The sequence below is a fragment of the Helianthus annuus genome, chromosome 2 (assembly GCF_002127325.2).
Source record: "Helianthus annuus cultivar XRQ/B chromosome 2, HanXRQr2.0-SUNRISE, whole genome shotgun sequence".
NCBI classification, from domain to species: domain Eukaryota; kingdom Viridiplantae; phylum Streptophyta; class Magnoliopsida; order Asterales; family Asteraceae; genus Helianthus; species Helianthus annuus.
In genome coordinates this window covers 27,800,355-27,816,494 of record NC_035434.2, presented here as the reverse complement: position 1 = coordinate 27,816,494, position 16,140 = coordinate 27,800,355, and the positions used below count along the sequence as shown (strand labels likewise).

The 16,140-nt window shown below is 36.7% G+C and overlaps 1 protein-coding gene across 1 annotated transcript; it reads right to left on the bottom strand.

Annotated features, from left to right (window-relative positions):
* Positions 1 to 13,552: 13,552 nt before the first annotated feature.
* LOC110887924 (glutathione S-transferase T2-like) lies at positions 13,553 to 15,346 on the bottom strand. Its single transcript, XM_022135485.2, has 2 exons — positions 14,386 to 15,346; positions 13,553 to 14,301 (listed from the first exon to the last, which is right to left on the bottom strand). Exons 1-2 carry the CDS (start codon positions 14,888 to 14,890, stop codon positions 13,553 to 13,555), a joined length of 1,254 nt encoding a protein of 417 aa, XP_021991177.2. The 5' UTR covers positions 14,891 to 15,346.
* Between the last annotated feature and the right edge of the window lie 794 nt (positions 15,347 to 16,140).

The following is a 16,140-nucleotide window of genomic DNA, read 5'->3' as shown; positions in this document are numbered from 1 at the left end:
ACATCCTACTCAAAGGAAGAAACAATCCACTCGAACAGCCATCCGATCGGACTCTCGTCCGACCGGACAGCTGTCCGAACGGACTGTCAGCCGACCGATCGGACTACCGTCCGATCGACCAGCTGTCCGATCCTACAACACTTGTTTCCGTTTTACGCGTTGCTTATCATTATGCTATCGAACTATTCAAGCTAACCCTACTCTCAAGCGCTCCCTTCAATCCATTAACCGCTGTGAGTATACTCGAACCCTTTTTGCTTTCGCACTTTTGGGTGTTACATACGTTACTTATTCTAAGTCACAAACGAACAAACTACGCAATATTTAAACGCTAACCGTTATCGCATGTATTACGTGACTAAATGAATGCTTGTTGTTATGTTTACACGTGGAATGATGTCTACCTGCCTTAACGACGATTGTACTATAGTTTGGACTCAGCACCCGTTCACACGGGGGTTGTTAAGGACAATTACTTGCATGGATTACGGTGGTAATCATGTATTGCGAACTGCCTCAGGTAGTCAAACCGCAGTCATTGGTATCGATAGATCCATGTCGATAATTAACATGCATCGTTTTCCTCTGTGTACGTGCTGGTTATGCATAAACTATTTCGAACCCTATATGCTATTATCAAACTTGTATGCTCACCTTTACACTATGTGTATTGACTTTTATTTTAACGTATGTGATAGGCAATTAGGATGCTTAGCTGCTAGGAAGGTGAGGCTAGAATAAGCGTCTAGAGCATAGTTGTCTATAGATCTTGCAGCAAGAGTCTCTAGAAGCAAATAATTACTATATTTAAATCTGAGTTGTCGGAACGGAAATATTTGCCTGGAATTTTTGTATGTAATAATTTATTTACTGTTTGAGATACGGTGTGAGACGTATTATTTAAATTGAATAGTAATGTTAATTGTTATGGAAACTTCTGGACAATCTGTTTCGCTCAGTGCCATGCCCTGATGATTCCGCCATCGGTTGGGGTGTGACAATGTTCTTCTGCCACAGGACTCATATTCACATCTTCATCAGCTGGATGAGGATCAGATTCTCCCTGCTGCTCCATTCTTGGTGTGCTTGACTCTTGTGCATCATGCTCCATGGGGGACACATTTTCAAAACCTTCTTTGTTTTCTGGCTTTTTGCTTAACATCTTCAGGTATTCTGCTCTGTATGGTGAATCTTCTGGTATCAGATACATCATTCTTTCTAACAGAACAGGTACATCATAATCTGACTACCAAGACCCTACAGTAGTCCAAGGTCTCATGATTTCTGTTTTCCAAATTTTTCCTGATGCAAGAATTTATAGGTTCCTTTCAGAAAATGCATCAGAAATTATGATTGACAGAAATCTGGGAAAGGGTAGATGTGAATCTATCCTTCCAGTGTGAGTCAGAATTGATCTTCTGATCAGATTAAATATTTCTATTCCAAAATCAATGTTCAACCCACAAATGAGACTGAACATGATTGTCAGAACATTCATATTTATCTGATCTGTACCTCCAAGTTTTGATGATAAACACTTGTTCAGAATCTCTATTAACACTTGCCAGAAGGCAGGTAGCTTATTACTCTTGAATTCACTGATCTTTGAAATCTTTGTCTTGTAACCCATTGCATCATCAAGTAGTGAGAACATATCTTCTTTTTCTGGTGCTTCTTCATAGCTTTGGATTAAGGGTAGTTCCAAACATTCCCTTATTTTCTCCGGTGAGATTGTAATGAAGATATTTCCCCAAACATGTGATGTTAGCTCTGTTTGATTTGAGACCTTGAGAATTTTTATAGCTTGTTGTACGAGTTTTTCTGGTACCTCTCTGGCCTTTCTAAGAGCTTGAGCTATCGGGCATCTGATCAGAAATTCAATGAGAATTTGACATTTTATATCATATTCTTCAATGTTATCATTCATTGCTTCATTGTTGCTCTTTAATGGAAGAAATTCAGCTTCGGTGATGAAAGGAACAGAGTGTTTGATTGGTGGTATGTTGATGTTGATAGCAGCCATTGAGAATTTGGGTTTTGATTTTGGAAAAGGGTTTTTAGGGTTTTGAGAATGAAGGTTGAAGATGAAAGTCTTTGTTTTTGAATGAGGTATTTATAGTGTATAGAGACAGAGATCTTTGAGTGTTTTTCGTGGGTTGTTTGTATTCAAGGTGGTTAATGACACCTTAATGATGTTTAAATCCGTTTAGAAAACAACCGTTTTTGAAAAACCTTTGGTTTATCTCTAATTTAATGTAGATATTTCAATGAAAATCAGAGATTCCAAGGATTTAGCAGATAAACACTATTGTCCAACTTGCACCTTTTCTCCATGTGGGACCCCTTTTGTTTCAAAAAGGTTCAATAGAAACCTTTTCTGAGATTGTGCATCTTCCCAAGTTTTCCTCTTGATGATATATATCTGAAAATTTTTTAGTTAGACTTTTGAGAGTTGGATTTTCTTTATATATCATCAGAATGCATTTGATTCATTTACAGAGATTGAATCAGCATTTTTTTTGAGATGAGAGGGCCTTTGTTCTGATTTTCAGGAAGTATTTATCATATAGCTTGTTCCAGTCCTCAGAAAGAAAATATTTTGAAAGAAACTTATTTCAAAAATTTAGATGGTCATAAGTTTCTTTGAATCTGGTTAAAGACAATGTTTTCTGATGTTTCTTTCTGTTGATTTGTCAAACTTCCTGGTTGTCAAGAGATTTTTCTGATAAAAATTTGATTTTCTGATATATTATCAGATTTTTGTTTATCTTGAGAATTTTCTTGTGTATGAACAGATTCTAATGGCTTAATGGGTTTTCTGAAAAATTACCAGATTTTCTGTTTGTTCACCAGAATTTCTGAGCTTCACTAAATCATATCAGATTTTATTTGATTTTCACCATATTTTCCTTGTTTTTATCAGACATGTTGTCTAAGTTCCCGCTAGATCTATTGACATGTTTTTGTTGTTGTTTTTGTTTTTTTAGTAGAAAAAAAAACTAAGGCAGACTTAGTATATAACGAAGAAAAAAAACATTAAACACACACAAAAAAAAAACAAGCATACACCAACTACTCCTCCTCCTCATCCAGCACGTTGTACATGCACTTCACATATAACCAGAGACTGGTTATTCGTCCAGTGTGATTCGTTGATGGAACCAGGGTAGGATCTCTTATGTTTTCTTGAAGTGCCAGCTCAGCCTTTGGATACCAGCTCCTCACTCCTCCAAAGTCCAGCTGACTGGTGATCACCTTGGTTACGAATCGAGGGTAGATCAGAAAAGGTTGACGGTCATGAATGTTTGCTTCTAAGTCTCTCATGAGAAACTTAGTGTAGTTGTAAGGTTTTTCCTGTACAACAGCATGAATCACCTCCATCATCCTATGGGACAGCTCGTTGAAGTGCCCAATCTTCTTAGAGAAGCAGACACTTAGCTGTGTCACCAGATACTGGAAAGGTGGTATAAAAACAGATTTGCTAACCTGCCTTGACACGTTGTTTAAATGATAACCCATTCTGTCAAGGTCAGTTGCACATCTGCCTTATCCAGGAAGGTGTTTTTTTATTAACACCCAACCGGAGGATATCTCTGAGTGTTTCCTCCTTTAGGGTGATTTTTACCCCCATAACCTTGTTATCTATCCACATGGAAGTGCCACTTAAAACGATTTGAGCATTCCACCAGAATTCTTGAAGAAGTTCTGGATATATAGTGACATGTGTTGATACAGCAAAGCCCAAGGGACTTCGCATGATCTTATTATACACATACCTGCAGTCCTCCCATGCAGGTCCTTCCAAGTTAGATCTTAGCCTAAGATTATGATGTCTGTGAAGAGGGAGAGGGAATTGTGTAACTTTCATTGATTTTGGGCGACCCATTTTAAAATAAGAAATTTCTGATGAAGAGCTTTTTGAAGAGATGATTTTGGTGTGAAGAAAGTCATTTTCAGGTTGTTAATATTTATAGATGAAAGTGATAGTTTCTCATAAATGATATTAACAGCAAAAGGTTTTTATTTTCCTCTATTCAATTAAGACGATATCTGTTGCAGTGAATGTGACAGTCTACTAAGCCCCATGTGTGAGTAAGCATTTAATAGCTAGGCGGCTACTTTCATAGCTTCTAATAATTTTATGCCTACGTGTCTCTTAAGCTTCTTATGAAAAAATGACGTTGCATGCATTGGTAGTGTAAGAATAATTCAATTTTCTGCAAAAATTTTCTTGTGACGGTTAATTTTTCTCTGCTGTATTGAATTTTATCTTAATGCATGTTACTTTTCCCCCTTTTTGTTTTTTTAATTAAATACAAAAATACAAAACAGACTATACACAATTATGAACTTATACATATGGGATATGCATAAAGATGGAGAGATTTTCGATGATCAGTGATCATTTTGATGTTTAAACAAAGTTTCTGATGTTGTATCAGAATTTCTGATGATTGCATCAGATTTTCTGATACATCTTCAGATAAGTCATCATATTCATTGATGATTTATCAGACTTTTTGATGATCCATCAAATTGATGGATTTCTTCATCAGAACCCTGTTTAATTAATCTTTGATCATCAGAATTTTGATGATCATCAATTTGGTTTTCAATTGGTGTCTTTTTGTTTTCTGAAAAATTTTCGTCTTTTATATTCACCATGCCAAGTTTGCTGATCAAAAAATTGTCTCTTTTCATCGAGAGGTTTTGTAAAGATATCAGCAATTTGGTTTTCAGTTGGAACAAAATACATTTCTATGTTACCTTTCTCCACATGATCTTTTATGAAGTGATATCTGACATCTATGTGTTTGGTTCTTGAGTGATGAACTGGATTTTCTATTATTGCAATTGCACTTTTTGAATTACATAGGATTGGTATTTTTGTCAGATTTACTCCATAATCTTTCAGTTGAGTTTGCATCCACAGCACTTGTGAACAGCAACTTGCTGCTGCTACATATCCTGATTCTGCTGTTGATGTGGCAACACAGTTTTGTTTCTTGCTTGCCCAACATACCAATTTTTCTCCCAAGATCTGACAGGCACCAGATGTGCTTTTTCGGTCAATCTTGCACCCTGCATAATCTGCATTTGTATATGCAATTAATTCAAGGTTTGTATCCTTTGGATACCAGAGACCATGTTCTGATGTGCCTTTTAGATATTTGAAACCCTTTTTACAGCTTTTAAGTTTGATTCTTTAGGATCACATTGATATCTGGCCAGAAAACATGTTGCAAACATAATATCTGGTCTGCTTGCTGTTAAATATAGCAATGATCCTATCATCCCCCTTTAGGTTTTAATATTTACACTTATTCCATCTTTATCATAATCTAATTTGTTCCCTGTTGCCATCGGAGTTTTTGAAACAGAGCTGTTTTCAAGTGAGTATTTTTGTAGAATTGTTTTCACATATTTTGATTGACTCAAAAATATTCCATCAATTATTTGTTTAACTTGTAACCCTAAGAAAAAGGTTAACTCACCCATCATACTCATTTCAAAGTGGCTGGTCATCAACTTTTGAAACTTTTTACAAAATTTTTCATTTGTTGATCCAAATATAATGTCATCAACATATATCTGGACCAATAAAGTATGACCTTTGTGTGTTTTGAGGAAAAGTGTGGTGTCAATAGTACCTTTGGTAAACCCAGAATTGAGTAAGAAGTTTGATAAGGTTTCATACCAGGCTCTGATACCAATTGTTGGACCCAGTATGGCCTAAACAACTTCTTTTCACGTAATATGGCAAGTGATTTCAGTAGATGTGAAAAAGATGTGCAGAAATGGAAATCAGACTTTCAGAAACAAGACTTACAGAATTATCAAGTTTATATCACTTTGAAACAAAATAGTTTACAAGATGATTGTAAGATTAGTCTCTAATACAAATGAATCTTGAATTCTGTGGGTGAGAGGGCAATGGATTTTATGTAGTATGTATGAATGCTAAGCTTCAAACTCAATTGTCTTCTGCTGGTTGAGCCTTCTATTTATAGAAGGCTGGGTACATGAATAAACAATAGTTTATTCATGCAATAAGTCGTGCAAAAAGTAGCAATTTGACATATTCATTGAATCCAACATTCAAGTTGCCTTTGTAATCATGATATCCAATAATGTTAAGTTGCTTCGGTCATTGTGGCAGGATAGAGCCGAGTTTTAGACAAGTGGGGTATTCATCGGAATTTCTGATAAACCACTTCATCAGAAATTCTGGTGAACAAATCATCAGAAAATCTGATGATCAGAATCGTCAGAAACTGATGATATTTCATTAGAAATATCATCAGATCCATCAGAAATGACCTTCTTTGATAATCCAAATCAGCTCTTGATCAACTTGTGATTCTTTGAAGTAGATGCTGTGCACTTCAGTTATCCTATCTGATCTTCTTCTTCTTGCTGTGATCTTCAGGACTGTTATCTTCTTCATAGATCCAGTTGATTGTGATTTTCTTCAATACTTACAAATAAAGTTTCCTAACAGAACCGATTTATCATCAATTGGAATTATTCCCATAAGGATGTTATCTTTCCAAAAACGAGCAAACTCATGATCGAATGAATAACCATTCGGGTAGTTGGTTAAACCTCTAACTGTACATAATGGAAACATCTTTGTAGGCTTGAGGTTAAGAAAGTCAGCAATTATGGACTTGCTACCATCACAACCAATAACTACTTACAAGCACCAATTCTAAGAATTAGTGTTTTATGGAAATCGTGCAGTAAAGCGCAAAAAGGATGATTCATAACTTGTAGCGCGCTTTTGTACTCGATCAAGTTAATACCTTAGCTATAATGGAGCTTCCGTCAATGAACCGAAGAACAGGTTTGGTAGAATGCGGGTCAAGTATTATAGATTCAAGTTGCTTGCTTAATTTTATTGTGCTAGGAGGAAGTGCAGCATAAAGAGTGTCTATAAGATCCTTCCTTCTCAAACAACGAGTTTCGCCATCCCAATTAATCCTTAATAAAGAAACAATAAACAATTAATCCATAAGATGAGATAATAATCAATAAATTTTCGTTTTTTATGATGTCTGATAATTAATTTTCTTTTAAACTTAAGTAGAAAAAAATCACTTCCTTTACTTATTCAAATTTACATAAAATGAACAGATTTTTAAATAAAATAAATCCATTAATTGTATTAGACAACATTCACCAATTCAATACATGCTTAAACAAAATTTATAAATCTCCAAGAATCTTGTTATTTAAAAAAAAAACAGAGAATAGAGATGCTATTATCATGGGTCATGTATTGACTAAAATAGAAGAAATAAGAGAAAAATGCAATTTACGTCCCTGCGGTATGTGTGAAACATCAACCTGAGCCCCTAAATTCATTTTTTGGTTTCTTGAGCCCCTGAGCTTATAAATTCATAACAGTTTGAGTCCCTCCGTCACACTTCCGTCTGTTTGACTATTTGAGCCAGGGGTAAGACCGTCTTTTGGATTTCTTTCCCTTCTAAAAACCACAAAATTGGTAGAATGCGGGTCAAGTATTATAGATTCAAGTTGCTTGCTTAATTTTATTGTGCTAGGAGGAAGTGCAGCATAAAGAGTGTCTATAAGATCCTTCCTTCTCAAACAACGAGTTTCGCCATCCCAATTAATCCTTAATAAAGAAACAATAAAGAATTAATCCATAAGATGAGATAAATAATCAATAAATTTTCGTTTTTTATGATGTCTGATAATTAATTTTCTTTTAAACTTAAGTAGAAAAAAATCACTTCCTTTACTTATTCAAATTTACATAAAATGAACAGATTTTTAAATAAAATAAATCCATTAATTGTATTAGACAACATTCACCAATTCAATACATGCTTAAACAAAATTTATAAATCTCCAAGAATCTTGTTATTTAAAAAAAAAAACAGAGAATAGAGATGCTATTATCATGGGTCATGTATTGACTAAAATAGAAGAAATAAGAGAAAGATGCAATTTACGTCCCTGCGGTATGTGTGAAACATCAACCTGAGCCCCTAAATTCATTTTTTGGTTTCTTGAGCCCCTGAGCTTATAAATTCATAACAGTTTGAGTCCCTCCGTCACACTTCCGTCTGTTTGACTATTTGAGCCAGGGGTAAGACCGTCTTTTGGATTTCTTTCCCTTCTAAAAACCACAAAATTCATTATTAAGCCCTAAGTTAAACAGTTAAGCATTAAACATGGACAGAACATATCACTAAGTTAAACAGTTAAGCATGATTACAATTAAACACGACATAAATGGACACTTGCATTATGTTAAACATACAATACAGAGAGAAAACGTCATACCAAGAAAGATAGAAGGATATCCAACTTGGTAGACTTGACGGAACATACAGACTCGATAACAAAAGTCTGTAACATACAACGTAAACAAGACAAAGTTACAGACACATAAATGCACCAACAAAATCCCCCTTGTCTGTTACTTGGTCTTCGATCTTTGAGTCTTCAATGCTTTTCCGACCAGGTGCTTCCGGCATCGTGCTAAGTGCTGCTACATCGTTTTGGATCCCAGTCCCATCAAAACGAGTTTTCGAATTTCTTCGTGATGAAAACTCAAGGAGTGAGTGGGACATTCTTTCAAATGGTGTACTGGTTCAAGAAATTGTGGATCTTTACTGACTGGTGCACTTCAGAATGTAGCTGATAACCCCCTTTAGTGTAGCTCTTCGATTTTCCTTGAAATTCCAGAGCTCGCTAATTATATATCTGCCACTGTGGTTATATTCATTCATATGCACCAATCAGCTTATCTTTTAGCAATTGATCGTTCTGATCAATCACTTCCTTATATGCACCGCACCATCTTCCAGGAGGTTGTCAAGTATTCTCGCCAATGTTTTCGTAGTTGGTGTTTTGCGTATCTTTACATCCGCAGCCATTCTGTACAATAAAAACATCCTTAGTAAGACGGCTGATACAGTACTTTCATAATGCATATATGAGGAACCCAATATGAGGAACCCAAAACACAGTTGATCTCATATCAAGAAAACACATTCAAATGACCAGTATAAGGAACCCAAAACACAGAGTCTTTAACCAACTTTATATGAGAAACAAAACAACAACCATACCCAGATTTCAACATGAACAGCAAAGACTTAAGAAACCCTGTTTTAATCGATTGTATATTTTAAATACCCAGATTTCAACATGAACAACAGAGACTTAAGAAACCCTGTTTTAATCGATTGTATATTTTAAACATTTCAAACAAACTATAACACAAAAACAATCTTAGATTAACGCCAAAAACCAAAAACCAAAAACCCAGTCTTAATAAACAGAGAAAACCAAAAACATCGCAAACAAACCTTCATAATAAGCAAAACCCAAACCTCTGTTTTGATACCCGAGACAAAAACCCACAAGAATCAAACAATATTTTCACACAAAACCTGAAACAAACCTTCATAATAACCAAAACCCAAACCTCTGTTTTGATACCCGAGACAAAAACCCACAAGAATCAAACAATATTTTCACACAAAACCTGAAACAAACCTTCATAATAACCAAAACCCAAACCTCTGTTTTGATACCCGAGACAAAAACCCACAAGAATCAAACAATATTTTCACACAAAACCTGAAACAAACCTTCATAATAACCAAAATCCAAACCTCTGTTTTGATACCCGAGACAAAAACCCACAAGAATCAAACAATATTTTCACACAAAACCTGTTACATTCTAGCATATCAAAAACATATACAGATAAGAAGTGTAAAAACATGAGTGGTGAAAATGAGATATCATCAAACATCATTAAACATCAAGTTACAGAGGGTTGCACAAGCATCCAACAAGAACAGAGGGTAAACCATAGTGTCGATCATGTTTTAGGTATGTGATTTAACCTTGGATTGTTATAACAACAAATGAATCAACAAGTTTGGGTTGGTGAGGAGATTCAATGAAGATGATGATCGGTGTTGGGAGAAAGATTTTAAGATATTTTTGAGAAGTGTGATCGGTGTTAGGGAATTAGGGATTATATGTGCTTATCATTAAGGGTATAAAGGACATTTCACAATTGTCAAACAGTCAAACAGACGGAAGTGTGACGGAGGGACTCAAATTGTTATGAATTTATAAGCTCAGGGGCGGTTGATGTTTCACACATACTACAAGAACGCAAATTGCATTTTTCTCAAGAAATAAATAAGTATCAAAGATGATAAAGTGACTAAGATGGGAATTAAATGAATTGATGTACTACCTTATTGAATTATCTAGGAACAATATATATCAGCTTGCAATGGATAAAACTTCTTTATTTTATAAATTCTCTATAAGCAATAAAAAAAACTTACAATGATTTTCCTGTTTTCCTCCCTCCATCAAGCGATATATCTCCTTCCCTATACATAGCAAAAAAAAAAAAAAAAACTAAAATGCACTACAAGAAATACCCCTCGTTAGCGGCGACAGGCCATATGTCACCGCTATTGGTCAATCCGGAACGCGGTGTCCCATAACAAACCCCAGCCACTCATTCCTTATCCTGATCCAATGGCTGGGATTTATTCTCAGCAATAACGGCGACAAAAGACACAATTGCGGCGACATGTTGTCGACGCTATTGCCCCGTTTTCTTGTAGTTACACGCGTCGATTTAGAATACTAGTAAGTTACCGATATGATAACTTGAGGTCAACGGTCTCAATAGCATATAAACGATCTAACAAACTTGATCTTATATGTTCTTCAACTAACAAGGTTAGACAACTTATAATTATATTTATAAATATTTAACTTTTAAAACTCGTAATTAACTTTTAAATATATAAGGGAAAAATGAGGAAAAATACGGTTTACTGAAAGAGAGTTACTGAAAGTGATCATGAGACCCATATAGATTTTTTATCTTCACCCGTTTGAATCTAGACTGATATATTATTAATCTTGACAATAATTTAGACACGTCTGATATAGTGATATCATTTGGATGGCGTTTCTTTCGGGGAGTTACATTTTGGATGGCCCTCTTATCACTAATGAAGTTTTGTCGTGGGCTAAGAAAGATGGTAGAGATTTATTTTTATTTAAAATAGATTTCGATAAGGCCTATGATAACGTGAACTGGGAGTTTCTTTTGTCGGTTCTTGATCAGATGGGGTTTTCCTCTTTGTGGTGCAAATGGATTAGAGGGGTGTTATCCGCATCGAAGGCTTCTGTTTTGGTGAATGGTTCGCCCACTTTCGAGTATGCTTGTCAGAAAGGTATTCGTCAAGGAGACCCCCTTTCCCCGTTTTTGTTCATTATAGTTATGGAAACTTTCTCGGAGCTAGTCAAGAAAGCGAGCTCGATTGGTTCCTTTGAAGGTGTTCGCCTACCCAGGGAAGGCCCGGTTCTGTCTCATTTGCTGTATGCAGATGACGCTATGATGATGGGTGAATGGTCGGTATTTAATTTTATTAATATGAAGAGGATATTGCGTATATTTTTTCTTTGCTCAGGTTTAAAGATAAACATACACAAGTCTGTTTTGTATGGCGTCGATGTGTGGAATGAAGATGTGGGTTTGATGGCCGAAAGGTTGGGTTGTAAATCAGGGGCTCTTCCATTTTCGTACTTGGGCATTATGGTGGGGGCGAATATGAATAGGATTACTCATTGGGATCCGGTGGTCAATGCGTTTAGGAATCGGTTATCTAAGTGGAAAGCTAATTCTATCTCTATCGGAGGGCGAGTGACTTTAATAAAGGCGGTGTTGGATAGCTTGCCGACTTATTATTTTTCTTTGTTTAAGGCTCCGGTGAAGGTTATTAATAGGCTGGAACAACTTATGAGGTCTTTTTTATGGGGAGGTTCGGAAGAAGTGAGGAAAATGGCTTGGGTCTCTTAGGATAAAGTTACTCGGAAAAAAGATCAAGGTGGGTTGGGTTTGTCTAGTCTTGAAGATTGCAATAAAGCGCTCGTTATTAAATGGTGTTGGAGATATTTCACCGGGCATCATGCTCTTTGGCGTAAGGTTATTGACTCCATACACGGGTCTAATCGAAAGTGGGGTGCTCTTCCGGTTAATAGCAATGTAACCGGTGTTTGGAAGAATATTGCATCATGGTGTAGCAAGATCAAGGTGGAAGGGGAAGGGGTTATAGGTATGATAAGGGGCCGAGTTGGTAACGGGAGGGATGTTCGTTTTTGGATTGATCCATGGTTATGTCAAGCACCTTTGAAAGACTGTTATACGGATCTTTTTGCTTTGGAATCGCAGAAACAGTGTATGGTTGTGGATCGTTGTGAACAAGCAGATGGCACGTTTTCGTTTAAGTGGAAATGGAAAAGAAGGCTCGGGGCAAGTACAGAGATTATTAATAGAGAAGATTTGGAGTTGATCGGTGCCACATTTTCTAATCGGAGTGATGAATGGGTGTGGAACGATGCTAAAGACAATTCGTTTTCGGTGGCCGGGGTTAAGAGATGGTTGCGTGGGAGAGGCAATGAGGAGAATCAATTCGAGTTTAAATGGTGCAAGTGGCTTCCGGCAAAGTGTAATATATTTATGTGGCGTGCGGTTCTAGATCGGCTTCCTTCTAAGGTCGCATTGCAAAGGAGGAACATTTTTGTTCAAGATATGGATTGCGTGTTGTGTGGAGAAGGGAGCGAGACTATGGATCACATTCTTACCGGGTGTGGTGTAGCGGCGGGGGTTTGGTACGGGATCTCTACGTGGTGCCGTATGCCAACTATATACGCGTTTACCACTAAAGATCTAGTGCAGGTGTTCGATCAATGTCTCCTGTCTGGAAGTATTAAGGACGTGGTTCAAGGTATTATCATCATCACGAGTTGGCGCTTATGGAAAGCTAGAAATGATAAGATTTTCTCGGGCAAAGAAGCTAAAGTGGCGGACATCGTATCGGACGTCAAAGTTTTGGGTTTTCTTTGGTACAATAATATAGTAAGAAAAGGTTTGATGGAATGGGAGAAATGGTGTAATTTTGATGTAATGTAACTGTTTTGTCCGTTTTTCGGTTTCCTATTCCATCTTGGGATAGGTTGCTGTTGTGGTTAACGAAATTTGCATTTTCAAAAAAAAAAATATATATAGTGATATCATTACACGTAGTGGTGATCAAGGAGAACATTAATCATAGATTAATTTGCATGTTAGTTAGTTGTGTCTAATGGAAATCAAGTAATTAACTTTTTAACTGTTTTAATGTGTATGTTGTGAATTGGTAAGACTAAAGGGTATGGTTTGGCCCATCCCCACGGGGATGAGCCTCTACGTAGGCGCCACGTAGGCGGCTTGTGGGGGATGGGCCAAATTGATAATTGAAGGGGATGGAGGATGGGGCCCCACCTTATTATTTTATAATTTTCTAAGCTTTAATTTAATAAGTTAATAAAAACTTTATAAAAAATTAAAAAATACAACATAAAACAACATAAATAATTTCATTTCATAACATAAAAAAATTACATTTCCTTAAAAAAAATTACATTTTCTAAAAAAAATTACCGAAAAATAAAAATAAAAAATTACATTTCCTAAAAATGAAAAAAAAACCTACAACGTCCACTTTTTCTTCACCTCTTCTTTCATCCTTCGATACACCTCTCGTTCCTCCTCCGGAACCGAGTCGAGATCCAACCTCATTATCCTAAAATCCTCCGCTCGAGCATAGTCGGCCGACACGTTTTTCTTGTGACTATATTTTTCGGCCGCAAATTCATGGAACGAACGGAATTGGAAAATTAAGTCGTCCATTTTCGAAGACGCCTTCGAGCCGCCACCTCCACCCGAGCCGCCACCTCCACTCGAGCCGGCCCCTTTGCGCTTTGCGGCCGCCTCTTTTTTTGCTTTGTCCCTTCCGGTGGGACGACCCGGTTCGTGATATTCCTGTTCCTCATAATCCGGTTCGTCGTTTATGTCGATTTGACAACGAGCGGTGGAGCCTCCCGCGCTATAACTTCCGGACTCGGAAGTTTTAGTCCGTTTGGCGGTTGCGACCTCATCTGGAATCGGCGCCCATTTAGGGTCTTTCTTTAAAACGTTCCATGCTCGGAGGTGCGGGAAAGGCGGATTTTTTGTTTCCCATTTAGATATCGCAAGGTTAAGAACGTCCTCGTCGCTAGTCCCACTAGGACGATGGATGTAAAGTGGGTTATAAATCCCGATAAAATCATTCACGCACTTGTTCATTTTCCGCCACTTGCCCGATACGGATTCGAGATCACGGTAGGGGCCTTCCCCCATAAGGGTATTAAACCTTTCCGTACATTTCTTCCAAAAACCAGAACCCGATTGATTGTTCCCTAAAATTTAAAAAAAATGGATTAGTAAAACTAAAAAATAATTCTTTTTAAATTTATATAAAAAAAATTAACTTTGGTTCATACCGACAATCGGGCAAGTTGAGGCCTTAATAAACGAGATAGCTAGCGCCTCCTCCTCTACTTTTGTCCACGGTCTCGGCTTTGCTCTCGAACCGCTTTTTTTTTCGGTGACGGGTACGGTTTCAACCGCCTTCCCCATCCCCCTGTTTTTTTTGCGCTTGAGTTCTTTTGGTGGCGATTCGGGGACGACTTCATCATCATCGTCAAGGTGAACCGAGGGTTGTGGTTGGGAAGTTGGCGGTTGCGATTGGAATTGATCAAGTTGAAGCGAGCCGCGTTGCATGAATTGTTGGAATGCTTGGTATTGTTGCATTTGTTGAAGTTGGGACATTTGATTGAAGGTGTTAGGTGATTGTTGGAAACCCGAGAACGTAAATGGTGGAGACCCCCACGAAGAATCCATAGTCGGAGTGTAAGCGGGACTAGAAAAAAAGTTTGGATTGTTCGGGTTGGGATTGTTCGGGTTGGGATTGTTCGGGTTGGGATCGTTTGGGTTGAATGGATTCATGATGGTAAAAAAAAGTGAGAGTGTTTTTTTTAAAAAAATGGATGATATAAGGAGAAGATTAGGAGAAATGGATGTGAAATGGTATAAAAATGGATGTGAAATGGATATATATTTAAAGTTGAAAAGAATTTTTTTTTTATTTATTCTATCCGTTAAACAACGGATATATATTTCAAATGTGGGGCGGCAACTTCGACGAGGGCTTGCTGGTTTAGCCGGGGTGGGATGGAGGGGGGCGGTGTGGGGGACCGGCGCCGGTCCTAACCGGCCCCCATACCTTCCAGTCTAACTTCTCAAAATAAGTTTACCGTACGATATTAATTAAAAACCGGTTGTGTTGTGAATTGGTAACTTCTCAAAATAAGTTTACCGTACGATATTAATTAAAAACCGGTTGAACATATTAAATGGTGTGTTATGATGTTTTTTTAATTATCAAAAGGGGAATTGACTTGTAATAATCCCATCTATACCTTATTGGCCATTAATAATTTCACCTCATAATATTTCTCCCATCAATCCCACCTTTCACCTATTTTTCCTACAATGGTCCTCCGTTAAAAAAACTTAACGGAGTTAAGCTTTTTTCCCAATTACAAACAGATTTTTAGGGCTTTTGATCAGAACGCTGATACGAGTTCATTGATGTAAAATTTACTTCGAAATGGTGCTCCAAGTGACTTGATTTTTGGTTAATTGGATATTTAAACACCCGAATTGAAGCGCCGTTTTCATCGTTTGAAGCACCGTTTTGAGGCAAGTTTTACATCAATGAACTCGTATCGTCGTTCTAATAAAAGCCCTAAAATATCTGTTTGTAATTTGGAAAAAAACTTAACTCCGTTAAGTTTTCTTAACGGGGGACCATTGTAGAAAAATAGATGAAAGATGGGACTGGTGGAGGGAATAATATTCTGAGATGGAATTATTAATGGCTAATAAAATCTAGATTGGATTATTACAGACATATTTCCCTTATCAAAATAGAGACAAGCTCACCAAAAAGTTAAAAAAAAACATTAGATTTTATTTCTTACTGAAATAGATAAAAATGTTATCTAAGATGGCTAAAATTTTGCATGTACTTTACATGGTCTCTTTTTTATTAGCCTTTTTAAAAAGTATTGGGTAAGGCTAGAATTAGTCGACTTTTTCTTAAGCTAAAATTTAATTTATGGATTTTTAAAGGCTATATTTTACCCCCTTGTTAAATTTAGCCCACATTTTACATTAGTATTATTTTGATTGTT

Excerpts from the sequence above, each read along its gene's own strand:
- LOC110887924 (XM_022135485.2), bottom strand. The coding sequence starts at position 14,890 with ATGAATCCATTCAACCCAAACGATCCCAACCCGAACAATCCCAACCCG. Across the intron at positions 14,302-14,385 it reads CTCAACTTGCCCGATTGTCG|GGAACAATCAATCGGGTTCT; the intron begins GTATGAACCAAA and ends TTTAAATTTTAG.